General features: G+C 41.5%; 1 protein-coding gene across 1 annotated transcript in view; it reads right to left on the bottom strand.

Annotated features, from left to right (window-relative positions):
• Positions 1 to 27,958, bottom strand: part of LOC126993789 (uncharacterized) — a 151,259-nt gene that overhangs the window by 38,702 nt on the left and 84,599 nt on the right. Inside the window, exon 4 of the mRNA XM_050852950.1 lies at positions 15,412 to 15,488. Within this exon, the coding sequence (XP_050708907.1) occupies positions 15,412 to 15,488 (77 nt within the window). The remainder of the gene's footprint in view (positions 1 to 15,411; positions 15,489 to 27,958) is intronic.

Raw genomic sequence — 27,958 nt, 5'->3', positions numbered from 1 at the left:
TCCAGACTGGAGGCAGCAGAACGCTTAACCTCAGACCTTGCTATCATTTCCGATTGGGGTAGAAGGAACCTTGTGTCCTTCAATGCCTCAAAAACTCAGTTTCTCCACCTATCAACTCGACACAATCTTCCAAACACCTATCCCCTATTCTTCGACAACACTCGGCTGTCACCGTCTTCAACACTAAACATCCTCGGTCTATCCTTAACTCAAAATCTCAACTGGAAACTTCATATCGCCTCTCTCGCTAAATCAGCTTCCTCGAGGTTGGGCGTTCTGTATCGTCTCCGCCAGTTCTTCTCCCCCGCGCAGTTGCTATCCATATACAGGGGCCTTGTCCGCCCTCGTATGGAGTATGCATCTCACGTGTGGGGGGGCTCCACCCACACAGCTCTTCTGGACAGAGTGGAGGCTAAGGCTCTTCGTCTCATCAGCTCTCCTCCTCCTACTGATAGTCTTCTACCTCTTAAATTCCGCCGCGTTGTTGCCTCTCTTTCTATCTTCTATCGATATTTCCACGCTGACTGCTCTTCTGAACTTGCTAACTGCATGCCTCCCCCCTTCCCGCGGCCCCGCTGCACACGATTTTCTACTCATGCTCATCCTTATACTGTCCAAACCCCTTATGCAAGAGTTAACCAGCATCTTCACTCTTTCATCCCTCACGCTGGTAAACTCTGGAACAATCTTCCTTCATCTGTATTTCCTCCTGCCTACGACTTGAACTCTTTCAAAAGGAGGGTATCAGGACACCTCTCCTCCCGAAATTGACCTTTCTTTCGGCCACCTCTTTTGATTTTTTTTTGGGGGGGAGCAGCGAGCAGCGGGCTTTTTTTATTATTGTTTTTTTGTGTGTGTGCCCTTGAGCTGTCTCTTTGTTGTAAAAAAAAAAATTATAATAAAAAATGTGATATGAAGGGAAGGACAAAGAAAGTGATGATATTTTGTGTTGACCTAATAGAAGGAAGGAAGGAAGCGGAGGGAATGTGTGAGGCTGGGAGTTTCCTTACTGTGTTATGTCAAATATTCTAATAAAAAATGTGATATGAAAGGAAGGACAAAGAAAGTGATGATATTTTGTGTTGACCTAACAGAAGGAAGGAAGAAATCTGTGAGGAGCAAGAACTAGAAACTATAATGTCACATGTGTTTATTTACTGTTACGTCAAAATATTCTTATAAATGTAATATGAAAGCAAGGGCAAAGCAAGTGATCATATAGTGTGTTGACGTAATAGAAGGAAGGAAGAAAGAACTAGAGAATAATAAAAGAACTAAAAAATAATATATCGTGTTACTGTACTGTCTTGTGATGAAATATTCCGAGGAGCAGAAAATAGAAAAAAAAATATAAGAGCTAGAATAATAAATAAAAAAAATCACGTGTTAAATACTCTAATGGAAAAAGACGTTACTGAGAAAAAAAAAAGTCCTAAAATATTTCTAGTGTGTTGCGACGAAATATTCCGAGGAGCAGAAACTAGAAAAAAACATAATAAAAGAACTAGAAAAATAAAATAAAAAATCACATGTGTTTCTTTACTGCGTTGCGCTAAATACTCCGATGAAAAAAAGACGTTGCAGAGGAAAAACAAAAAAAGAAAAAAGTCAAAATATTTCTAGTGTATGTAAAAAAAGAAGAGAAAAAAGGAAAAGGAAAAACAAATAGTAGTAATAAAGCTTAATTGTGGTGTTGAAATATTCTGCAACACACACACACACACACACACACACACACACACACACACACACACACACACACACACACACAGAAAAAAAAATACACAGAGGAAAATACAGAGAAAAAGTGTATACAACAAAACCACGTAAATTTTAGAAGTAAACACACCTGCAACGATATAAAAAAAATGTATTGTTGCACTAGATTGTGAGATGAAAGGAAGGAGGAGGAGGAGGAGGAGGAGGAGGAAACTATGAAGAAATTAAGGAAAAGAAAAAAGAAAAATGAGGATATAAAGAAAAAGAGGAGGAGGAGGAAGTAGAGGAGGAGGAGGAGAATTAACAGAGAAAGAGGTAGCTGAAAAAAAAAAATGAAGACAAAGATACGGAGGAAAAAAAAAAGCTGCAAGAGAAGGAGGAAGAAGAAGAAGGAGAAGAAGAAGAAGAGGAGGAGGAGGAGATCTAATAGGAGGAGTGTTTCGCAGCTAGACAGAAACAGCGACAACGAAACGAGTAGCAGGAAGAGGAAGGCAAGATGCAGGAGGAGGAGGAGGAGGAGGAGGAGGAGGAGGAGGAGGAGGAGGAGGAGAAGGAGGAGGAGGAAAGTTGGCAGGCGGCTCAGGAGGATGACAACAAACTCCTGGTGATCATACTCCTGAATTGCCTCACTCTCTTGTTTTAATTTGTTCCTGAAACTAAACTTGGAGTCAAACCTTATTACGTATATTTTCCACTTCCTGCTTCCATGTGTATTCTTCCTTCCTTCCTTCCTTCCTTCCTCCTTTCTTCTTCTTCATTTCTCCTTCCCTGCTTTCTCTGTTATTGTTTTTCTTCCTTCCTTGTTCCTTCTTCCTCCTCCTTCATCTCCCACTTCCTGCTTCCATGTGTAGTCTTCCTTCCTTCCTTCCTCCTTCCTTCCTCCTTTCTTCTTCTCCATTTCCCCTTCCCTGCTCTCTCTGTTATTGTTTTTCTTTCTTCCTTGTTCCTTCTTCCTCCTCCTTCATTGCTACTTCCTGTTTTTCCTCTTCCATTCTTATTCTTCCTTCCTTCCTTCTTCTTCTTTCTTCTTCTTCTTCATTTCTCCTTCCCTGCTTTCTCTTCCGTTGTTTTTCTTTCTTCCTCGTTCCTTCTTCCTCCTTCTTAATTTGCCACTTCCTGTTTTCCTCTTCCATTCTTATTTTTCCTTCTTTCCTTCTTTTATCATTTCCCACGTCCTGCTTATATTCGTATTCTCCTTCCTTCCTTCCTTCCTTCCTTCCTTCAACCTTTCTTCTTCTTCCTCTTTCTTAATTCGTTTCAACCTTTCATGTTTGCTCTCCTCTCCTAATTCCTTTCTTCCTTACTTCTTTCTTCCTCATATTTCATTTCCTGCTTTCTCTTCCATTGTTTTTCTTCCTTCTTTCTTCAGTTCCCACTTTCTTGTTTTTCGTTCATTGTAATTGTTTCCTCCTCTTCCTTCCTTACTTCTTCTTTATTTGCCACTTCTTGTTTCCCTTTTCCATTGTTATTCTTCCTCTTTCTTCATCTCCCACTTCCTGTTTACACGTTCATTCTCCTTCCTCCTTCCTTCCTTCTTCCTCTCTTCTCTCTCTTTGTTTACTTCCTGTCATGTTTGCTCTCCTTCTTCCTTCCTCCTTCCTTCCTGCTTTCTTCTTCTTCATTTCTCCTTCCCTGCTTTTTCTTTCATTGTTTTCTTCCTTCCTTGTTCCTTTTTCCTCCTCCTTCATTGCCACTTTCTGTTTTTCCTCTTCCATTCTTATTCTTTCTTCTTTCCTTCTTTTATCATTTCCCACTTCCTGCTTTCATGTCCATTCTCCTTCCTCCTTCCTTCCTTCTTCTTCCCTTCTTCCTGTTTCATCATTTGTTTCATCCTTTCATGTTTGCTTTCCTTTCCTCCTTCCTTTCTTCCTTACTTCTTTCTTCCTCGTTTCTCATTTTCTGCTTTATTTTCCATTGTTTTTTTCTTCCTTCCTTCTTCGGTTTTCACTTTCTCGTTTTTCGTTCATCGTTATTGTTCCTTCCTTCCTTCCTTCTTCTTTATTTGCAACTTCCTATTTCCCTCTCCCATTCTCATTCTTCCTTCCTTCCTTCTTCCTCTTTCTTCATCTTCCACTTCCTGCTTTCACGTCCATTCTCCTTCCTTCTTCCTTCCGTCTTCCTCCCTTCTTCCTCTTTATTTATTAGTTACTTTCTTTCTTGTTTGCTCTCCTTATTCCTTCCTCCTTCCTTCTCTCTTTTTCCTCTTTATTTATTTGCTTTACTTCCTCTTATGTCTTTCATGTCCTTCGTCTTTATTCGTCTCCCACTTGTTTTTTTCTTCACTCTCATTCTTCCTTCCCTCTTCTTCTTTTCTTCTTCCTCCTTCTTCATCTCCCACTTCCCCCCTTCTCGTCCACTGTTATTCTTCTTTTCTTCCTACTTCCTCTTTCTTCATTTTCCACTTCCTGCTTTTCTCTTCCATTCTAATTCCACTTCCTTCACGTCTCACTTCCTGCTTTCACCTCTATTCTCCTTTTTCCTTCCTTCCCTTTTCGTCGTTCCCACTTTCTCCTTCCCCTTCCATATTTCTTCTTCCTTCTCCCTTCATTTTTCATTCTTCCTTCATTCTTCTTCTTTCTTCAGTCCCACTTCCTGCTTTCCCATTCATTCTCATTTTTCCTCCCTTCTTTATCCTCTTTCTCCATTCTCTTTCTTCTCCTTGTGGTTTATTTTTCTTGTCTCACTCCGCGTTTTGTGTTTCTCTTATTATGTTTCTCCTTCTCTTTTGCTTACCTTTCTTGCCTCTTCCATTTCACCTGTCTCGTTTTATATTTTCTTCCTCCGTAATTACTTCTTACCTTTATTTTTTCATCTGTTCTTTTTCTCTGTTTTATAATATTAATTTTCTTGGTAATCTCCTTTTTTCTGTTTCTCGTTTTGCTTTTTTTTCATTTTTTCGTTTAGGCTTTTCTCTGCATTCTCATCCCGCAGAGCTGTAGCGATTACACGAGAGAGAGAGAGAGAGAGAGAGAGAGAGAGAGAGAGAGAGAGGTTGATGGTTATTGCCTCCTCGTCCTCGTCGGCGCCGGGAAGGGCCGCGTTTGTTATGTTTTCATTTAGCAAATTACAGGTGAACTGAAGCCTGTGTCAGCTAGGTGATTAAAGGTATGTGTGTGTGTGTGTGTGTGTGTGTGTGTGTGTGTGTGTGTGTGTGTGTGTGTGTGTGTGTGTGTGTGTGTGTGTGTGTGTGTGTGTGTGTGTGTGCATATTACGAAATGCAAATGAACAATAGTCACTCCAACTATTCTGACAGAGAGAGAGAGAGAGAGAGACTGACTAAGCCTCCCTCTCCTCTCCTACATTTCCCTCCAGTATTACGTTGCCTCATCCTTATATCCTTCCTTCCTTCTTTCCTCTCCTCCATTTCTTTTTTTTCCTTTCGCCTTTATTCTTTTATTCTTTGACTACACTTCTCATTCTCCTATTTTATTGCTTTACTTAATCATTCTATCCTTCCATTTTTACATCCTCCTTCCCTTTCATTCCTCCTTTTCTCTATTTTTTTTTTTCATTACTATTTTGTTCCATTCTTACACTTTTTATTATTTTTGTTCCTTCCTTCCTTCGTCCTTCCATTTTATCCCCTCTCTCCCATCCAGCCACTCTTTCATTTATTCTTATTTTCTCACTTCTCGTCTTCTTTCCTCGACTCCTCTCCTCCAAAATCATTCTTTCCTTTCTCTTTATTCTTCTTTCTCATGTCCTTCCTTTTCTTCCCTTTTTCTTCTCTCCAATCCTTCATCGTGGTTCTCTCCTCCTTTTCACTTTTTTTTTTCCATTTCTTCCTTCCATCACCTTATCCTCCATCACCTTTTTTTCTTTATATAATCCTCCTTCTCTTCGTCTTTTATTTATTTTCCATTTTTTTTCCTTTCTCCAAATCGTTTATCTCACCTCCTTCCGTCCTTCTTTTCTTCTTTGCTTTCTCTTTATCACATGTTCTCTTTCCTCTTGTTTTCTATTTCTCATTCTCTTATAATACGACTTTTCTCTACCTTTCTGTATCTTTCTTATTCTTATATATTCCTTTTCTTCCTTCTATTATCACTCGTTTTCTTTTCTTTACCTTCCTTATACCTTCGTTCGTTCCTTATTCCCCTCCTCCTCCTCCTCCTCCTCCTCTACTTCCTTCTCCTCCTCCTCCATTTCCTCCAATAAGTCCTGATACGAAAATAAATAAAAGGAAAAAAATATATTCGTCCCGAGTCTGAGGGAAGATAAAACGCGGACAAGGACAAATTTTGCTTTTTTTTCCCTTGTTGTGATAATAATTCGTTTAGGAGAAAAATGAGCCGCGTCGCGTATCGATTAGGTGTATGACGTGATTTATCTCGCCTACAGCTCACACATTAGCTGTCGTATATCACGTCTTTTACGCTATTAGTATATTTTTCCTTCGTTCTTTACACGGCTTGGACATCTGACGTACTGCCCATCACGTAGTTTTCTCCTCTCTCAGTCTCTTCACTTCTCTCTCTTTTTTACACTCTCCCTTTATTTCTCTCCCTTGCTTCCTTCCTCTCTTCACTTCTCTCCTTTGCTTCCTTCCTCTCTTCACTTCTCTCCTTTTCTTACACCCTCCCTTTACTTTTCTCCCTTGCTTCCTACCTCTCTTCACTTCTCTCCCTTTCTTACACCCCCCCTTTACTTCTCTCCCTTGCTTCCTTCCTCTCTTCACTTCTCTCCCTTGCTTCCTTCCTCTCTTCACTTTTCTCCCTTTCTTACACCCCCCCTTTACTTCTCTCCCTTGCTTCCTTCCTCTCTTCACTTCTCTCCCTTGCTTCCTTCCTCTCTTCACTTCTCTCCCTTGCTTCCTTCCTCTCTTCACTTCTCTCCCTTTCTTACACCCTCCCTTTACTTATCTCCCTTTCTTCTTTCCTCTCTTCACTTCTCTCCCTTTCTTACACCCTCCCTTTACTTCTCTCCCTTGCTTCCTTCTTCTCTTCACTTCTCTCCCTTTCTTCCTCCCTCCCTTTACTTCTCTCCCTTGCTTCCTTCCTCTCTTCACTTCTCTCCCTTTCTTACACCCTCCCTTTACTTCTCTCCCTTGCTTCCTTCCTCTCTTCACTTCTCTCCCTTTCTTACACCCTCCCTTTACTTATCTCCCTTGCTTCCTTCCTCTCTTCACTTCTCTCCCTTTCTTACACCCTCTCTTTACTTATCTCCCTTGGTTCCTTCCTCTCTTCACTTCTCTCCCTTTCTTCCTCCTTCCCTTTATTTATCTCCAAATCCTTCCTCCTCCCTTTGTTCTCTCCCTTTCTTCCTCCCTCCCTCTATTTCTCTCCCTTTCTTCCTATCTCCTTTCTTCCTCCCTCCCTCTATTTCTCTCCCTTTCTTCCTTTCTCTCTTCACTTCTCTCCCTTTCTTCCTCCCTCCCTTTACTTCTCTCCCTTTCTTCCTCCCTCCTTTTATTTCTCTTCCATCCTTCCTCCCTCCCTTTATTTCTCTCCCGTCCTTCCTCCCTCCCTTTATTTATCTCCTTCCTCCTTCCTTTATCTCCCGTCCTCCTTCCCTTTATTTATCTCCCGTCCTTCCTCCCTCCCTTTATTTCTCTCCCGTCCTTCCTCCCTCCCTTTATTTATCTCCCGTCCCTCCTCCCTCCCTTTATTTCTCTCCCGTCCTTCCTCCCTCCCTTTATTTATCTCCCGTCCCTCCTCCCTCCCTTTATTTCTCTCCCGTACTTCCTCCCTCCCTTTATTTCTCTCCCGTCCTTCCTCCCTCCCTTTATTTATCTCCCGTCCTTCCTCCCTCCCTTTATTTCTCTCCCGTCCTTCCTCCCTCCCTTTATTTCTCTCCGTCTTTTCTCTCTCACAACATCTTTCTTTATCATCTTTCTCGTCTTTACCGCTATCATATTTTTTCTTTCGTCTATCACAACCCACCGATATTTAACGTAGTCGACCACGTTATTTATTTCTTCGTTCATTCCACGCACGTCTAAAGCACACAACATTTTTCCTCATTATCCATCACGTCTTGTTTTCGTCCTTCACACTCCGTCGACATATAACGTAGTGCCGACCACGTTTTACTTTATTTTCCTCGTTCATTCCGCACACGTCTCAGCCACAACACATTTTTTACCATATATCATGTTGTGGCCATTATTTCTCGTCTTCCTCTCTCTCTCTCTCTTCTCAATATTTTTGTTCGTATGTATTTCCCTTTCACTGCCAGCTGTTTTGGCGGAGAGAGAGTGTGACGCAATATTAACAGACGATGGAATGGAAATAAGGTGACTGTACATACGCTTTAGTACAGGTGATTAATTGGGGGTCATTTGTTTTCTTTCTTTGGTGTTGCCTGTAGCGCCGGTACGCTCTCTTGAGGGGTCTCTTGGACGGCCCCAGCCCATTTGTGGCGCAGGCGAACTTTTCTTATTGTGGCTGCCGTGATGTATGGCTGTCTTGTCTTGGCGGCGAGTGTGATGCAGGTGTACGCTTTATTAAGAGTGTCAAGAAAGAAATGGAAGAAACGGAGGAGAAGGGAAATAAACTGTTTTAGGCACTACTCTTACAGGTAACCAGGTAGACACGTTTAGCAGGTGTAATTAATTGGCGGTCAGCTGTCTTGGCGGCGGGGAGGCAGGTGAGCGGTGAGCGGCCGTGTGTCTTGGCGCGCCGCCAGCCACGCGTCGGCGCTGGTGACAATCAGTCGAGTGTTGCAGGAGCCTCGCTCGGGCCTCCTCCAAAGCCTGCTTGTTAATTTTTACTTTTTATTAAGCTGAGAGACACGCCGCCCAGAGAGGAAGTAAGGGAGAGGAGGAGGAGGAGAGTGAGAAAGAGAAAGGAGGAAGTAGGAGGCTAGAGACAAGGTGGGAGGAGAGACAAGTGAGTGGGGGTGAGAGGAGAGGAGGAGAACAAGCAAGGAGAGGCGATGACAGGCATGGAAGTGAGGAAAGGAGGAAGGGTGAAAGAATGGAGGAGCATGGAAGGCATGAAGGGAGGAGAGAGGGAATGGGCAGAAGGGAGAGGAGAAAAGCCTACAGGAGGAGGAGGGCCAGAGTGGAGGAGGAAGGAAGGAAGGAAGGATAGGGGAAGGATAAGGGAGGATGGAGGCAACCCGGAAGGTGATAGAAGAAGGAAGGAACAGAGAGAAGGGAACATGAGAGGGGGAGGGAGGAGGGAGGAAAGGGAGAGAAGGAAGGGATTGGGAAGGAAGGAAAAATAAAGGGAGAGAGGAGGCAGTGGAAGGCTGAACTCGAAACACAGGCGAGGAAAGGGAAGGGACAGGGGAGGAAGGGAACGAGGAGAGGGAACAGACTACTGGAAGTGGAGGAACGACGTGAGTGGAGGCAATCCAGGAGAGGCAGGAGGGAGGAGGAGAAGAAGGAGGAGGGAGGCAAATGCGCACAGGAACAAGAGAAACTTCAGGATGACTCAGGAGAAAGGGAGGAGAGAAGGAAGGCAGGAAAGGGAGGAGGAGAGAGAGAGAGAGAGAGAGAGAGAGAGAGACTGTAAATATAGTGAAATGTGAATGGGTATTACCGTAGAGTTTTGCACCGCCCCTGTGTGTGTGTGTGTGTGTGTGTGTGTGTGAGAGAGAGAGAGAGAGAGAGAGAGAGAGAGAGAGAGAGAGAGAGAGAGAGAGAGAGAGAGAGAGAGAGAGAGAGAGAGAGAGAGAGAGATTGATTTAGGCACACCACGAAAGGAAGGTGGAGGAAAGGTGGTAAAGCTGGAAAAGGACAAGAATGAAGCAAAGAAAGAAGGAAGAAGAGTGGCTGACTGGCTGGCTGACTGACGGAGTGACTGACCACCTAAGTGACTGACTGTTTTAATTACGAAGAGACTAGACAATTAAGTGACTGGCTGGCTGGCTGACGGAGTGACTGACCACCTAAGTGACTGACTGTTTTAATTACGAAGAGACTAGACAATTAAGTGACTGGCTGGCTGGCTGACGGAGTGACTGACCACCTAAGTGACTGACTGTTTTAATTACGAAGAGACTAGACAATTAAGTGACTGGCTGGCTGGCTGATGGAGTGATACGAAGAGACTAGACAATTAAGTGACTGGCTGGCTGGCTGACGGAGTGACTGACCACCTAAATGACTGACTTTTAAATTACGAAGACACTACCCAATTAAGTGACTGACTGGCTGGCTGACGGGATGACTGACTGAATGACTGGTTGACTAACTGAGTGGCTGAATGACTGTTGAAGCTGAATAAGTGACAAACAAACTAAGTGACTGGCTGACGGAGTGACTAACTAACTGACTCAATGACTGAGTGGCTAACTGACTATTTATGCTGATTTAACTGACTAAACAACTAAATTAGCTTTTTTGTAGCAGGCTTTTTATCGTCAGCGGGCTTTTTTTATTAGCGGGCTTTTTTATTGTTGTTTCCTTTTTTGAGCCCTTGTGCTGTCTCCTTTGCTGTAAAAAAAAATGACTGGCTGGTTGAATGGCTGACTGACTGACTGACTAACTGCTTCAAATGACTAAGCGACTGGCTGCCTGACTGAGTGGCTGACTGGCTGTTTAAGCTAAGTGACCAACAAACTAAGTGGCTGAGTGGTTGGCTGAGTGGCTGTTAAAGTTCCATAATAACCAACGAAGTGACTGGCTGTGTGGCTGAGTGGCTTGCTGGCTGGCAGGGACATTCCTTACGGCTCCTGATCGTGTTACATACTCAGGCAAATTGCGTCAGTTCTGCTTTTTGTGTTGCTGCAATACTCTGAGTGAAGGTGGAGTGTGGTGTGCCCCGGAATGAGAGTGAGTGGGGTGACTGGCGGAGAGGGGGTCAAGGGGAAGGTGAGAGAGGGAGGGAAGGAGAGGAAGGGGGGTGACGTTCAGCAAGGGGAGTGAGTAGAAAAAAAAGTAGATGAAAATAAGATAGAGTGGAGGAAAATTAAGGAGAAGATAGGCCTTGCTTTTAAATGAGTGTGGGAAGTGAGGAGAACGAGGAAGGAGGAGGAGGAGGAGGTGCTGTAAATTTGAGAAGGAAAAAGAAGGTACAGAGTAAGGAGGAGTGGAGGAACATGAGGGAAGAAGATCGGCCTTGCTGCAGGTTAGGAAGGGATGGGGAGAGCGAGGAGAGGGAGGGGAAGGGAGGAGACATCAGCAAGAAGGTGAGAAGGAAAAAGTAGATGAGGTTAAGGAGAAGCGGAGGCAAGATGAGGGAGGAGATGAGAGGGAAGAAGAAAGGAGGAGGGAAAGAGTGAGGTGTTCAGTAAGGTGAAAAGGAAACGAGAGAGAGAATAGGCCTTGCTTCCGTTTAAGAGGGAGGAAAAAGGAGGAGGAGATATTTAATAAGAGAGTGAGAAGGAAAAAGTAGGGGAAGGTAAGGAAAATTGGAGGCAAGATGAGGGAGAGGGAGAGGGGGAGGTAGGAAAGGGAGGGGAAGGGGAGGGAAGGTAGGGGAGGAGAAAGGGGGAAGAAGTATTAAGTAAAAGGGTGAAGAGGAAAAACTAGGTGCGGGTAAGGAGGATCAAGAGGAGGCAAGGCGAGAGAGAGGATAGGCTCAGGTGTAGGAGAGTATCACCTGTAAATTAGTGCAAGGTGGGTTTTGCTTCTGGGTTTCTACACTCTCAGAGATTGGGCAGATCTTTTTTTAATATGCGGGAACTTATTATGTATACTCATTTGCTTTTATAAGATTCTGCTGCATAATTTACATGGATATTCCTCCTACGCTTCCTCCTCCTCCTCCTTTTTTTTCCCTTTTTTTTCCTTCCTCTAATATTGCTCCTTCGTTCAACATGGTGTTTTCCTCACTAAAACTTCCTTCTTTGGGCAACACTTCTCTCCCATCCTTATCTTCCTTTCATCCTTACCTTCATTACCTTCTCCTTTCATTACAAACTTCTCCCTTTATTATCTCCCTTTCATGCCTTCCACCTTTCACTTCTCTGCCTTCCTTCCTTCTACCCTTCACTTGTCCTTTCTGCCTTCCACCCTCACTTCTCTACCTTCAGCCTTCTACCTTCCTTATCTTGCTTCCTTTTCTTGCCTTCCACCTTCACTTCTCTACACGACTGTTTCTTAGCATTAAAGCGTCATCAAACAAATTCTTTAAAACATTTAAAACATTCTTGATCATAAACTCTTCACTTTGGTTCATTGCTGGTAAAAATCTAAACAACGATAAAATTTCGTTATTTGACGTCAAAACTGTCATTACGGCGATCGTTTTTAGATCGTTCTTAAAACGTCTCATTCAAATACCATTCTCTTCATTGTCTCATGCATCCATGACATATTTATCTCTTCATTTCATTCTGCGACTAAAGCTGATCAAACAACATTCAAACTCATTTATATCATTCATTTAAATTTTCTTAAAAACTGTCTGACCTCTTACCACCATTAATTCTTAGCATTTGTTCTGGCAAATCAGCGTCATCAAACTCTTGGCGTTCGCATTAAAATTATCATTCGTTTCATTCTTATTTGATCATCAAACTCAGCATTTGTTCTCATTCATTTAAATTTCTTAGATGTTACGTCATCGACTCAACATTCTAACATTAAATTTCTCTTCTTTCTGCGTCAACCAAAATCTCCTCTTAGCACCATGCTTCTCATTCATTCTTGTCCTTGATTACAAAAACACTTTGTCCTTTAGATTACTTTTGATTTCATTCTTCCGTCATTACGTCATCGACTCAGCATTCCATTTCTGGCCTATATCATTCATTCCATTCTCCTTTGATATCTTTATCTCGACTCATTCTAAAGCTATCTCTTTCATTCTTCTTCATTCCTTGATCTCATTTCTTATTCCGCATTTCCATCTATCTCATTCATTCCTTCTGCGTCAAGCAATCTCCTCGCATACCTTTCACTTCTCCTTCTTCATCCTTCACTTATCATCCTTTCTACCTTTCACCCTTCACATCTCTCCCTTCCTTCCTTCTACCCTTCTCTTATCTCCCTTTCTGCCTTCCACCCTTCACTTCTCTCCCTTCCTTCCTTCTACCCTTCACTTATCTCCCTTTCTGCCTTCCACCCTTCACTTCTCCCTTCCTTCCTTCTACCCTTCACTTATCTCCCTTTCTGCCTTCCACCCTTCACTTCTCTCCCTTCCTTCTACTTCCTTATCTCCCTTTCTGCCTACTGGATCCTTCACTTCTCTCCTTCACTTCTTCTACCTTTCTTATCTCCTTTCTGCCTTCCTTCCTTCTCTTCCTTCTTCTCCTCTTCCCTTCTCTCATGTTTCTTGTCTTCTCTTTCCTTTTCATCCTCCTCCTGTTTCACTTTTCTTCCTGCCTCCATCCTTTAGATATTTTTTATTTTATTTAGTTGCTCTCTTTGTAGTAGTTTCATGTTTTTTCTTTGTGTGTGTGACTTAGACTCTTCAATTTTCTTTTCTAACAATTCTTTTCTTTGGTCACTTTTTCACATTTTATTTTCTGCCACAACACTTTTTCGTATATATTTTCCAAAGGTAAGAACGTTCATCCACTTTAGGTCATATAAGCATTCCTTTTCCTTTCTGTACTTTCCTTTTAGTTCAAGATTTTCGTTTAATATCATCTTTTAGGGCATTAAAACACCTTGAACGAGTATTACAAAACAACAGCAGGGGAACGTTGCACAAGAACAGGGAGGAGGAGGAGAGGAGGAGGAGGAGGAGGAGGAGGAGGAGGAGGAGAACTTAAGAGGAGGAGGAGATGTGAGAAGGAAAGAGTGGAGAGAGAAGAAAAGCAGTGGAGAAGAAACTGAAGAATTATGCGAAGGAAAGTTGTGAAAGGACGAAGGAAATGGAGAAGAAACTGAGGAAGTGGATGAAGGAAAGAGTGATGAAAGAAGAAAGAAATGGAGAATAAACAGATAGTGGATGAAGGAAGGAGTGGATGAGGGTGAAAAGCAATGGAGAGGAGACAGAGGAACTGGATGATGAAGCAATACAATGGAATAGTGATTGAAGAAGGGGAGGAAAAAAGAAATGCAATAGACGAAAGACTAAAAAGTGGATGAAGAAAATGCAGAAATGTTTATGTAGTGACGTAGAAAAAAATGAAAAAATTAAAGCCTCGTAAATGAATGCCAAGACAATACTGTGAAAGAGAAAGAAAAAAAAAGGTGAAAGAAGGGAAAAAAACAAAAAGACGTACAGAAAATGCGAGAGAAAGAAGAAAGACAAAGAAAGAAAGATAATAAAAGTATGAAAAAAAATAATACAGGAAGTGAAAAAGAAAAACAAAATGGAACAAAAGATAGAGAAGAGAGAGAGAGAGAGAGAGAGAGAGGAGAGAGAGAAGAGGGAAGGAATAATTTACTAAGAAATATTCACTGGCTTCATGACATATATCATCATTTCCTTCCTTTGATGCCACTTTGCTTGTTTTTCCTTTTCGTCGAGTTTCTTTTCTTCCTCCTCGGCCTCCGCCTCCTCCAATTTATCATTTTTCTCTATTTTCCTTCGTCTTTCTTTTCATTTTTTCATTTCTTTCTCCTTTCAATGTAATTCTTATGCATTTAATTCCTCATCGTTATTGCTAATCTAATATTCCTTTTTTCTTATTTATTATCGTTTCCTGTCCTGTTTTGTTATATTTGGAATCTCCTCTCTCTCTCTCTCTCTCTCTCTCTCTCTCTCTCTCTCTCGAATGTTTGTCTTATTACCTTTCCTTTCAAATATTTTCCTTTTACTATATTGTATGACTTTTTCGTATTGCAAGGTCTCCCTCTTTCTCTTTCTTTCCTCTATCTCTATTTCTCTCCTTCCATCTGATTATCTATCTCTGTCTATCTATCATTTCCCCTTCAAGTCTTCTGTTATCCCTAATCCCTACATTCCCTTCCTCTCCATATTTATATCTTTCGTGTTCTGTTTCTTTATCTCAAAAATTCTCTTCTCTCACTCACCCCTTCCTCCATTTCGGTTTATTCTATTTCTTATTCTTCTCTTTTCTCCTCCTCTTTCTCTTCATATTCTCACGCTGTCTTTATCTAACAATGCACTCTGCTCTTTCTCCTCTCTCTCCCTTCTTCCCTCTCTTCTTCCTCTTCTCCCTTTCTTCCTCTCCCTTCCCACAAACACACCTGTACACACACACACACACACACACACACACACACACACACACACACACACACACACACATTCCTTACCTTCCCTTCCTCTCCCTTTCTTCCGCCTCCTTCCTCTCCTTATCCCTTACCTATCTCTCTCCTTTCATCCTCCTCCTCCTCCTCCTCTCCTCCTCCTCCTCCTCCTCCTCCTCTTATTTCCATGTTCGTCCCCTGTTATCCTTCTCGCCCTCTGGCTTCTCTCCTCTCTTCCTCTGTTCTGTCCTCTTGTCCTTCTGCTTGATTTTCCTCTTATCCTCTTCCTCCTCCCTCCCTTCCTCCTGCCCTTGAATATTCTCCATCAAACATCTTTCTCCTCCTCTCCCTTATTAATTCCTATATTTTATCACACCTTTTCCTTGTTTCTATTTCCTTACCTTCCTTGGAATTCATCTAGTGCTCCTTCTTTCCTCCTTTGCTCTTCCTCCTTCTCCTCTTGCTCTTCCTTCTCGTATATTTGGGTTATTCATCGTTTTCTTTTTTTCTTTACTTCTGCCGTGCTCGCCTTCCTAATTTTGCTCTTTTTTTTCCTATTCCCTTTCCTTCATTAACCTGTATTTCCATTTACTCTCCATGTTTTCTCATCTTCTTCATTTTCCCTTTGCTCCCCACCAAGCTTTTCTCCTCCTCCTCCTCCTCCTCCTCTCTCCTCCTCCTCTCCTCCTCACCTGTCGTCCTTCACGTAGGTGTGTGTGTCCCAGAGTGACAGCTCCAGCACCGCGTCCACCTGCCTCATCCACGACACCTGTAATTAGGAGAGACAGGTGTTTTAATTAAGGTGAAACGTGAGAGAGAGAGAGAGAGAGAGAGAGAGAGAGAGAGAGAGAGAGAGAGAGAGAGAGAGAGAGAGAACTTATAGGCTCATATTTTCGTAATCCGATGGAGAATTATTATCTTAAACACACACACACACACACACACACACACACACACACACACACACGAACACACACACACACACACACACACACACACACACACACACACACACACACACACACACACACACACACACACACACACACACACACACACACACACATACACACACACAAACACAAACACACACATACACTGCAATTTTAGTAGTAGTACTAATAATAGTAGTAGTAGTAGTAGTAGTAGTAGTAGTAGATGATTTTAGCGAAGTGTTAACAATAATGTATGTAAAAGCTTGGCTGTAATGAGATGAAGGAAGAGGAGAAACGATCAGGGAGAGAAGAGAGGAGAAATGATGAGGATGAAGAAGGAGAAACGAGGACAGAGAGGAAGAGTTTTTCTTAAATACGAATAACATAATAATACCCGAGGATGAAAAGAGAGAGAAGAAAAAATATGGAAAGAAAAAAAGAAAGAAAGAGACGAATAGTGGTATAATACTCTGTTCTTATTCCTCTCGCGTAGTGACTTAAGTGTTAGGCGGTGGCGGTGAAGGAGGAGGAAGAAAAAGAGGAACAGGAGGAAAAAATACCCGTTTTTAGCCTCAACGTTTCCCGCCTTGGAGAAAGAAAACAAAGGCGAAGGTGCGTGTCTTTTGTTCGTATTAGTGCATGGGCAGGAATGAAGTCTCTCTCTCTCTCTCTCTCTCTCTCTCTCTCTCTCTCTCTCTCTCTCTCTCTCTCTCTCTCTCTCTCTCTCTCTCTCTCTCTCTCTCTCTCTCTCTCTCTCTCTCTCTCTCTCTCTCTCTCTCTCTCTCTCTCTCTCTCTCTCTCTCTCTCTCTCTCTCTCTCTCTCTCTCTCTCTCTCTCTCTCTCTCTCTCTCTCTCTCTCTCTCTCTCTCTCTTTTTCTTCATCTATTTTCCATGCCATCATTATCCACCTCTCCTTTCTCCCTCTATTAATTCATCTCCCTCTTTCTTTCCCCGTAATAAATTCAGAACCATTGCCAATATTTTTAATGAGATCTGAATAATTTGTTGGGAAGGCTGTCGGTTTCTAGGGGATGGTAAGAAGAATAAGAAGAAAAGAGTCTAATGCATGATAGATTTTGTGGTGGTGAGGGGAGGCACAAAATATTAGGTTAGGTTAGGTTTGGCTAGATTGGATTAGGTTAGATTAGATTAGGTTAGGTTAGATTAGGTTAGGTTAGTTATATTAGATTCGGTTAGGTTAGATTAGATTAGGTTAGGTTAAGTTAGGTTAGATTTGGTTTGACTAGATTAGGTCACGCTGGATTAGATTAGGTTAGATTAGATTAAGTTAGAGTAGGCTATGTTAGATTAGTTTAGATTCGAATAAGCTAGGTTAGATTAGATTAGATTATATATCCTTGCCTTTATACTTTCTAGTACGTGATAATAAATTTTCTCTGACGTATATATGTTGTGATAAAGTATTGATGGGGAGGTAATTTAACTTTTTATTTGTTTATGTATATTCATATGAATATTTTCTGTTATTCATTTTTCTTAATTTGTAATTTTTTGGCCTATACAATGTATACGCATTGGAACTGAAAAATTCAAATGCATGTCTTGTGTATGTATGTGTCGATAAATATTCAATACTCAGAGCCAATGATAGCATGTGTTCTGCTTTTATTGTTCTCTGCTTCACTTGCTCGTCCGACTGTGCAAGTAAAAATATCCGCGGGTATGGAAAATATAAATATACACGAATTAGAAAATGTAAATATGTCAGTAAAACACCAAATGGGAATTTTAACCTGATATTTCTGCAACATGAGGCGCAGAACATGAAGGAAACGAAGAGAAATATGTCTATAACGCCATAATTTTTACTGCCTCGAGTTTCAGCGTGTTACATTTTCCGGGTTATTTTGTGCACGGGACGAGGAAAAATTTTGCTTCATGTCCTAAAAATGCGGGAAACGGGAGGGAAAAAAAAGTGTGTGTGACAGTTTGCTTTGTTAGTTGTGCGCGGAGTTTACAGTTTGTTTTTACACTTCCTTATGCTTTACTTGCGTTTTAGGATTCGTCTCATGCACGGAAATAATAAAATGAGGGAAGCGGGAAAGAAAAAGAGCGTGTGTGACATTTTGCTTTGTTAGTTGTTACTTAGTTCTCTTTTTTTTACTCTTTATTTATATTTTTGACTCATCTCATGCAGGAATAATAAAATGAGGAAGCGGGAAAAGAAAAAACGTGTGTGACATTTTGCTTTGTTAGTTGTTCATGCATTTCTCTTTTTTAACTCTTTCTTATGCTTTATTTATATTTTATTATTCTACTCATTCTCGAAGAGTATAAAGAAAGTTAGATTGCCTCAAAGCTACGAAAAGAGCATGTGACAGTTTGCTTTGTTAGTTGTGCGGATTTTACTTTTTACTTACTTTTCTGATACTTTACTTTTATTGTATTATTCATGTCATGCGACAGTATATAAAAGAGAGTTTGATTGCCTCAAGCTACGAGACAGGAGGAAGGAATGATAGAAAGGACGACGAATTGAGGTTAATGATGTCAATTTGCTTCACTTTTTTATATATCTATTTCAAAGCCATTCATCTCATGCACGATAAAAATAGAAGAGAATTTGATTGCATTAAAGCTACGAAACAGGAGAAAATAATTATAGAAAGGATGACGAATCGAAGTTAATGGTGTCAATTTATTTAGCTTTTTTTCTTTATATATTTCAAATACACTGGACACATATGAATGATAAAAGGTTGCCTGTCTGTCTTAAAACAACGAGACGGGATGAAACAAAGGTGAACGTTGTGACCACTTTAATACAATATTTTACTTAATGTTTCGACTATTTTAATCATATGTATATTTTTGCAGCCGTTTCTCACATAAAAATGCTAAAGGTTTGTCTGTATCATAAAACAACGAGACGAAATGGAGAGAGAGACGGTTTCACATCTTTAATATTCTGGTTTTAATTAATGCTTCAACAATTTTAATCATATATGTTTTTTATGAAGCCGTTTCGCACTTTATACAGAAATGCTAAAAGTTTGTCTGTATCATAAAACAACGAGACGAAATGGAGAGAGAGACAGTTTCACCACTTTAATATCCTGGTTTTAATTAATGTTTCAACAATTTTAATCATATATGCATTTATGAAGCCGTTTCGCACTTTATACAGAAATGGTAAAAGTTTGTCAGTATCTTAAAACAACGAGACGAAATGGAGAAAGAGAGAGAGACATTTTTACCGCTTTAATATACTGGATTTAATTAATGTTTCAACTATTTTAATCATATATGTATTTATGTATGTAGCCGTTTTGCACTTTGTATAGAAATGGTAAAAGTTTGTCAATATCTTAAAACAACGAGACGAAATGGAGAGAGAGAGAGAGAGAGAGAGAGAGAGAGAGATTTTCACCACTCTAATATACTGGATTTAATTAATGTTTTAGCAATAGTTATTACATATATTTTGTAACTCTTTTACTTTTTCAAGAATAAGACATAAAAAGGATATTATACTGATTTCAATTTGCTTAACTATTTTTCTGATATATATTTCTGGAGCCATTTGCCACATAAAAAATGATCAAAGTTTGCATGCATGTCTCAAGCCGTGGAGGCAAGACGGAAAAAAGGAAAAAAACGCGAGTGTAAGGTTTGTGTGTGCAAGCTTTCCTATTATTCTCCCGCGCGGCGATGTGTCCCCCAGGATGAGGTTTTAAAGTTTCTTCCCGTAAACTGTGCCGGGAATGTTTCTTGCCTAACTTACGACGGCTGGCAGGATCTCTCTCTCTCTCTCTCTCTCTCTCTCTCTCTCTCTCTCTCTCTCTCTCTCTCTCTCTCTCTCTCTCTCTCTCTCTCTCTCTCTCTCTCTCAGTAATACCCATTCTCTCACTATATTTACACTCTCTCACTCTCTCTCGCTCTCTCTCTCTCTCTCTCTCTCTCTCTCTCTCTCTCTCTCTCGCTTATCGTCCCCTCTTCCCATTTTACCGCCATTTTTTTCCTCTTATCTCATTTTTCCCTCCTCCGTCTCGTTTCCTCCTCCTCCTCCATCTCCTCACTTCATCTTATTGTCTTTCCTCTCCTCTCTTCTCCTCCTCTCCTCTCCTCTCCTCTCCTCTCTTCTCATCTTGCCCCCTTTCGGTAATTCAATTCTAGCTTTTCCAATCTATCATGTCAATCAAATTTGCATATCTATGAGAGAGAGAGAGAGAGAGAGAGAGAGAGAGAGAGAGGACGATGAAGAGACAGAAAGACATTATGCTTTATTTTAATACCCTCGTATACTTCCCCTCCGAATGATAATGATGATGATGATAATGATGATGATTTATATAGGGGTGATGGTGGTGACGCTGGATAGAGAGAGAGAGAGAGAGAGAGAGAGAGAGAGAGAGAGAGAGAGAGAGAGAGTAGTAGTTGTAGTAGTAGTAGTAGTAGTAGTAGCAGCCGTAGTGGTAGTAGTATTAATGGTAGTAGTATTCGTTTGGGGGAGGAGGAGAGGGATATGCTAGCACTTCCCCCAAGACTGGGTGGGATGGGGATCACCAACCCTGAGAAGCTGGCAGATAAGGAGAACCAAAACTCCATCAGCCTTACCAGGTCACTCATCAACAGGATCATCGCTCAGGAGGCAGAGGCCGAGATAGACCAAACAGAAATAAGAGATATTAAAAGAAAAATCTCAGAAGAAAGGCAACAGGCCCAAAAAGACGAGCTGAACCGTCTTACACACCACCTGTGCACGGAAATGGGTAGAAAAATACACACAGCACAGGAGGCAGGCGCTCTAACTGGCTAACGTAATTACCAATCAGACCAAGGGCTTCAGCCTCAATAAACAAGAATTTGTCGCCGCCGTTGCCCTGAGATATGGCTGGCCGATTGAGGGACTGCCTGATCTCTGTGCATGTGGATCACCAAATGATGTCACTCACACCATGACATGTGAAAAGGGAGGCTTCGTCTGTATTCGACACGATGAAGTGAAGGATCTGACAGCCAGCATGCTCGGGGAGGTATGCCAAGACGTCACTACCGAGCCGGCACTGCTTCCCCTGGACGGCGAACACCTTCGGTACAGGACAGCCAATACTTCACATAAGGCACGGGTTGATGTAAGTGCCCGTGGATTATGGGTGCGAGGACAGCGTGCATTCATGGACATCCGCATATACGACCCGATGGCTGCCTGTCACCGTGAGCTGCCCCTGGAAGCCGCCCACCACAGGCACGAGCAGGAGAAGACAAGGGCATACGGTGAAAGAATCCAACATGTGGATCAGGGCAGCTTCAGCCCCCTCGTCTTCACCACATCCGGCGGGATGGGTCCCAGGGCCCAATGCTTCTACGCACGCCTCGCGGAACTAATCTCAGAAAAGAAGCATCAGCCAAGGAGTCACGTTGTCGCCTGGATGAGGTGTCGCCTCTCGTTCTCCCTGCTCAGGTCGGCCATCCTATGTCTCAGGGGCACCAGACACTCTGGCCCAAAAGCCACCAACATCTCCAATATGGACTATGAAGCCACAGTGGTGGAGAGTGACATTAGGGTGGGTCGGGAGTGACTTGACTAGGGAAGGAAAGGGGGATCTGGACGTAATAGATGATAGGTGATTTAGTGTCAGGTAGTATTAGTGATATGGTTGGATGCCACAGTCATTAGCGAACAGAGTTGGGGCTAATGACCTCCAAGCTATGGAGCCCTCCATGATTATGTGTCGGGAAAATAAACATGGGTGGAGGTATCATTTATGTAGTAGTAGTAGTAGTAGTAGTAGCAGTAGTAGTAGTAGTAGTAGCAGTAGTAGTAGTAGTAGTAGTAGTAGTAGTAGTAGCAGTAGTAGTAGTAGTAGTAGTAGTAGTAGTAGTAGTAGTAGTAGTAGTAGTAGTTTGAGGAGGAGGAGGAAGAGGAGGGGGAGGAGGAGGAGAAGGAGGAGGAGGAGAAGGGGGAAGAGGAAGAAGAACAAGAAGAAGAACAAGAAGAACAAGAACAAGAACAAAAGCAAGATAAAGAAGAAGAACAAGAATAAGAAGAACAAGAAGAACAAGAAGAACATAAATTATACCTAAAATTACAAAAAACAGTAAATAACAAAAAAAACACGTAAAAAACAATTAACTAAGTATCCAAAAAATAAATAAACTAGATTAAAGAGGGACAGGTAAGAAAAAGGGGGAGTGGAGGGGTGATAAGAGGGGGAAGGATCGTGAAGGTGAGAAAACAGGTAAGCTTATTAGGCGTCTTGGGGGCGAGGTGTTATTGACGGCGGAATATTAATGTTGACTGTGGCTTCAGCGAGGGTGGTTAGCCTGGTAATGGGCCTTTACGAGAACTGATGAGGGATGCGCTGAATGTTTGTCTTGGCGGAGGAGGAGCAGGAGGAGGAGGAGGAGGAGAAGAAGGAGGAGGTGAGGAAAAGAGAAAGAAAAAGATGAAGATGGTGATGAAGAAGATGTAGAAGAGGAGGAAAATAATAAGAAAAAGAGGAAAAGAGAAAGGTGAAGATGATTATGAAGAAGAAGGAAAAGAGCAAGAGGAAAATAAGAAGAAAAAGAGGAAAAGAGAAAGAGGAAGATGAGGATGATGATGATGAAGAAGAAGGACGAGAAGAGAAAGATGCAATGATGGAGAAGGAGGAAAAACAGAAGAAGAAAAAAAGAAGGAAAAACAAGAACATAAATAAGAATAGGAACAGGAAAAAGAACTCGAACTAGAACAAGATGAAGAAAAGTATGAGAAGAAAAGGAAGTAGAAGAAGAAAAGGAGTAAGAAGAGTCGGAGCAGAAGCAAGGAGGAGGATGAAAATAAGGAGAAAGGAAGGAAGAGAAGAAGAAATATGAGGATAAGCAGAATCAGGAGGTAGGAAAAGGAAAAGACATATGAAGAGGAGGAGGAAAAGGTAGAAAATTTAAAAAAAGGGAAAGAAAACAATAGAAGGAGACGAAGGATTAGGGAAGAAGATGAGGTCGAGAAGATGAAATAAAAAGAATTGAAGAAAAATCTACAAAGGAAAAGAAACATCGCTAAAAATGGTGAAAAATAGAAAAGAAAACACATACCTTTAAACACCAGACAAAAGAAGGAAGAGAAAGGAAAACAAGGATGAAAATGAGGAGAAGGGAAGGAAGGGAAAAAGATGTAGGAGAATAAGCAGAATCAGGAAGTAGGAAAAGGGAAAGACATAAGAAGAGGAGGAGGAAAAGGTAGAAGATTAAAACTAGGGAGACAAAGCAAAAGAAGGAGGCGAAGGATAAGGAAAAAGATGAGTTCGAGAGGATGAAATAAAAAGAATTGAAGAAAAAGTTACAAACGGAAAAGAAAAAATGCTAAAAATGGTGAGAAATAGAAAATAAAACACAAAAGAAGGAAGAGAAAGGAAAAACAAAAGCTAGAAAGGAAGAAAAAGAAAGGAGGAAAGAATGACCCAAGAAAGAAGAAAAGGACGTAAATCTGAAAGGGAAAAAAATTCAGGTAGGAAGGAAACTTTCAGACTCAAGTATTACTGGGAAAAAGTGGTAAAAAAAAAGAGAAAAAGCTGACTAAAAAGCCGACCCCGGAAATAAAGAGGGAAAAAGTAAAGAGATGTGGTGAAAAGTATTGTTTCCTCAAAGTCGTGTTCGAGGTGAGAGTTAGAAAAAGAGAGGAAGAATTAAAAAGAAAAAGATTATGAAGAAATGTTTTAGGAAGTGCAATTTCAAAAGTGAGAGAGGATGATACTATTATGAGAGAAAGAAACACAGATAGATAGATAGAAAGAGATAAAATAAATGCATTGCGAGTTTGGTATTTGTAATTCCGTTAATAATCTGCAAAAAAATGTATTATGTAGATGTAGAATCCATTATGTTTCATCAGTATGAATGTTGAATTCGACAATGTTTTATTCTTTCCTTATATTTGTGAAGGCGTGGAACTAGGTGAAACTGTAGGTGCAATTAGAGAGATTGAAAGAAAGTGAGAGAGAGGAACAAGGAGACAAGAGGAAGGTTAAAAATACGTAAGGAGGAGGAGGAGAGGAAGGAAAAAGAGAGAAGTGAAATTGAAAAGAGAAAGTCATTGAGGAGAGTGTAATGAGGGTAGATAAATGCAGGAGAGGAAATGATAATAAGAGAGAGAATATCACGTCGCCATTGTGTGCTGAATGAAATTGCGACAGAAAGAAAGAAAAAGAGGTTGAATGGAAAAAAGAATAAAAGGAAAAAAATATAAAAATGCGATGAGAATAAAAAAACAGAATCCATTGACGAATATGAATGAAAGTGCAAATTTGGCGTGATTGGAACGGACGGGACGAAGACAAAAGCCGAATTCAGTAATTTTGACTGCGAAAAGGGCTTTGCATTGAGGCAGCGAGAGTGAGAGTGAAAGGACGGCGGTGATACGTGATTAACCTGACAGCTCAACGCAGGTAGGCTTGGCTTAGGTTACGGTTAATCTCTCTTAGTTGGTTTCTCTTTAATCGATTCAGTTTGGGATTTGAATGACAGAATACGTGATTAACCTAACATAGGGCGACGCAGGTAGGCTTGGTTTAGGCTACGGTTAATCTCTCTTAGTTAGTTTGTCTTGAAGGTTGGGATACGAATAACAGGTAGGCTGGTTAAGTAATTGGGGGTCAGGTGGAACGTGATTAACCTGATATACTTGCACAAAGGTTAGGTCAGAATATGGTGACTTTAATCGGTTAATCTTGAGATAGGAATAATTAGTGAGGCTGGTTAAATGATTAGGTGTCAGGCGGAACGTAAATAACCTCCCAAACTTGCACACAGGTAAACGTGAGGTAGGCTAGGTCAGGATAGGTTAATGTGTTCACGTTGCTTATGATGAGACAGGTAAAGCTGGTTAAGTGGTTTGGTGACAGGTGCGTCGTGCGAATTGATTAACCTGGTATACTTGCACACAGGTAGGCTTGAGGTTGGTTAAGTCAGGATATGTTGGCTTTAATTAGTTCAGATTGGGATAGGAGAGGCAGGTGATACTGGTTAGCGTAGGATGGCAGGTGCGTCGTGATTAACTTGAGAGACTAGCACACAGGTAAGCGTGAAGTAGGTTAGATTAGGATATAGTCGCTCTAGTTATCTCAGAATAGGGCAGGTGAGAGTAGTAAAGTGATTTTGAGTCAGGTGTATCGTGATTAACCTGGAATACTTCATCACAGGTAGACGTGAGGAAGGTTAGGTTAGGATACGTTAGCTTGAAGTGGTTTAGTTTAGGGCAGGTGAGACAGGTGAGGCTGGTAAAGTGGCTTGGTGTCAGGTGCGTCCTGATTAACCCGAAATACTTGCATACACATTAGCTCTGAGTACATTAGGGTTGATTGCTTTTTAGGCCAGGTGGGTTTTAATTAGTTGAGGTTACGATAGGTAAGGCAGGTGGGGATGGGAGTGTGAGGCTAACAAGTTAATTTTAGATTATATTATTCTATAACGTGTTAGATAATGTTAGGTAATAGTACATTTTATTTAGCCCTTTTAGCAAGATGAAAAGGTAACAGCCAAAAGGTCAGAGTGTAAAGGCAAGCTTCCCCATTAGAATCCCATTAACGTGCGTAGGTGAGTGAGCGCAGGTAGCGTGTCTAATGAGTTGTAATTATCACCTTGGGGCAATCAATACACCTTTCCCGTAGAGCATTAACCAACGCATTTCGGAGCCCAGGAACACACATATACGACAAGGGGTTCGTAGGAGTTCTGGGCATTTGCAGAGGTAGTTTTACGAGCCTTCTGGTAGTTTGACCCTTCCTTTGTGCCGTGAACCTTCAAAAACACTCATTAGAACGCGATTTATCTGCCTTTTGGCCTTTGAAATCGTTGATGTGAGAGGCGGAAGCGTCCGAGAATGACGTCCTAAATTTCGGGTCTCTAGGGTGAGGTGAGTTTAATTAGCGAAAACAATTACAGGTGAGAACAGGTGGTGATTTCTGGGGCTCAGTTCATTGTTTTGGCGCCGTTGTCATTACCTGGATTTTTATGGTAATTGTCGGAAGTTTATTAACCTTTTAGTGACTGATGGCAGGACGGGTGACGGGTGACGGATTGGACGGATGAGCGCATTGACGGGTGAAAAGAATGAGTGTGGTCGTGGATATTGATAGTGTTCTTGTTTGTTTGTTTGCTTGTTGTTATTGTGTTTGTTTGTTCCTGCATCTGTTTCTCTTCTTCCTGTTTTGGTTCCCGTTGTTTATTATCACCATCCTCTTTCTCCCCTCTTCCTCTCTTTCTATTTATCTCTCTTTGTGGCCTTTCTTTCCTCTCCTTCACACCCACTATCATTTAATATATTTTTACTCGTTTCCTCCTGTTATCTATTCCTTCTCTATCTGCCTATCTATCTGTCTATCTATTTATCTGTTTATTTTTTTGCCTTTCTTTCCTATCCTTGAAACACACATACTTTGCCATTTCCATTTTGTTATCTCTTCCTCCTCCTCCTCCTCCTCCTCCTCCTCCTCCTATTCCTCCTACTCCTCCTCTTCCTCCTATTCCTCCTCTTCCTCCTCCTCCTCCTCTTCCTCCTCTCTTTCCTTCCTATCCTTCACCCCACCTATTTTGCCATTTCCCTTTTGTTATCTCTCCCACCTCCTCCTCCTCCTCCCTCCACACGAATATACCACCTGGACAAAATCACGACACACTTTCCCACAACAACCAAACAAGTGCGGAGGTTAACTTGTCAGCCGGAAATGTGGTGCGTGTGTGTGTGTGTGTGTGTGTGTGTGTGTGTGTGTGTGTGTGTGTGTGTGTGTGTGTGTGTGTGTGTGTGTTCTCTTTCTTCCCTCCTTTGTGTGGCTAAATCATGACTGTTTTTTTTTTTGGTGTGTTTCTCTCTTTTCCCTTCTTTCTGCTTCACTAACTCCTATTTTTCCTTCTTTATCTATTTCCCTTTTCTCCTCCTTCCGGTTTGCTGACGCCGTGTACCGCAAGACTCGCCCCGTTTTTCCCCCCTCTTTTCTCTCCTTTCCCCTTCCTCCTCCTATTTCCTCTTCCTTTTCCTCTCTTTTTTTCATCCTCGCCTTCGTGTCTCTTCCAGCCCTCCTCCCCAACTGACTTCTTCCCTGCTCTTTTTATCTTACTCCACTCTTCCCTTTTATTTCTTATTGTTTTGGCTCATATTCCTTTCCTCTTACTTCCTCTTACTTCATTCTCCTTCTGTGCATCTTCTCATTTTCCTTATTATTTTTATCACCATTAAACGAAAAAATAGCACGTCGAGGTTTAATTTCATACCTGTAGCATATCTAAAGTTAAAGTAAATCAATATCAACATTTAAATCACCCCTTCAAAGCTTATAATATCTACAGAAACCGCTTTAAACCACCTAATGAATCCCTTTAGAGTACAAGAAATCCTTTAAAGATACACTAACAGCATCAAACCTTCCTCGATAGTGATAAAAATTCCAGGAACAACTTTAAACCACCTAATGAATCCCTTTAGTGTACAAGAAATCCTTCAAACATTCACTAACAGCATCAAACCTTCCTCGATAGTAATAAAAATCCCTTCCCATTCCCTTTTGCGAACACACATCTTTCGATCATCTTTTCGAAGCTTACAACATCTACAGGAACAGCTTAATGTCAGGACCCAGAAAACGAGGAAACAGAGGAGTGAGATATACAACTGTGTAAACATCTGACAGGACAAACACTAACAAAAAGGGTGACATATATAACAGTGTAAGCATCTCAAATACCAAAGAGGGGAAACAACGAGGCTAAAGAAAAACAGATACCCAGAGAGGAATGAGAGATATACAACTGTGTAAACATCTGACAGGACAAACACTAACAAGAAGGGTGACATATATAACAGTGTAAAGATCTCAAGTACAAAAGAGGGGAAACAACGAGGGTAAAGGAAAACAGATACCCAGACTCAGATACATAAAACAGATACCCAGTGGGCGTGGTCAGAAAGTGTGAACAACCATTGAAAAAGACTCTGACCCGTGACGTCAGTCGTGGCGACATGTTATGAGCCAATAATTTAACAGAAAAATCACTGAGGGAGTGTCTTAAGACTGACTCACGAATAGCAGGAGAAGTAAAACAATACAACATAATGAGCGAGCAGATGGGTGTGACAGGAAGTATTGGCCATTGGTTATGTAGAAAATTAAGGGCGTGTCAAGGATGTAAGTCCGCCTAAAACAAAGAAAAATGTGGCCTAGAAATCAGTGGTATGAGTAGACCGAGCTTGGTTCTCGCCTCAAGCAGACCTGCTACTCACTCAGCCGAGAATGGCTGTTGTGATCTTAATCGTGAGTAGAAATTCGAGAATCTAAGGGAAACCGACTGTATTGTCCTGGAGATTATAATG

Source organism: Eriocheir sinensis, chromosome 7 (assembly GCF_024679095.1).
Source record: "Eriocheir sinensis breed Jianghai 21 chromosome 7, ASM2467909v1, whole genome shotgun sequence".
NCBI lineage: Eukaryota > Metazoa > Arthropoda > Malacostraca > Decapoda > Varunidae > Eriocheir > Eriocheir sinensis.
The sequence above is the reverse complement of the archived record's forward strand: the minus strand, read 5'-3'. Positions and strand labels throughout refer to the sequence as shown.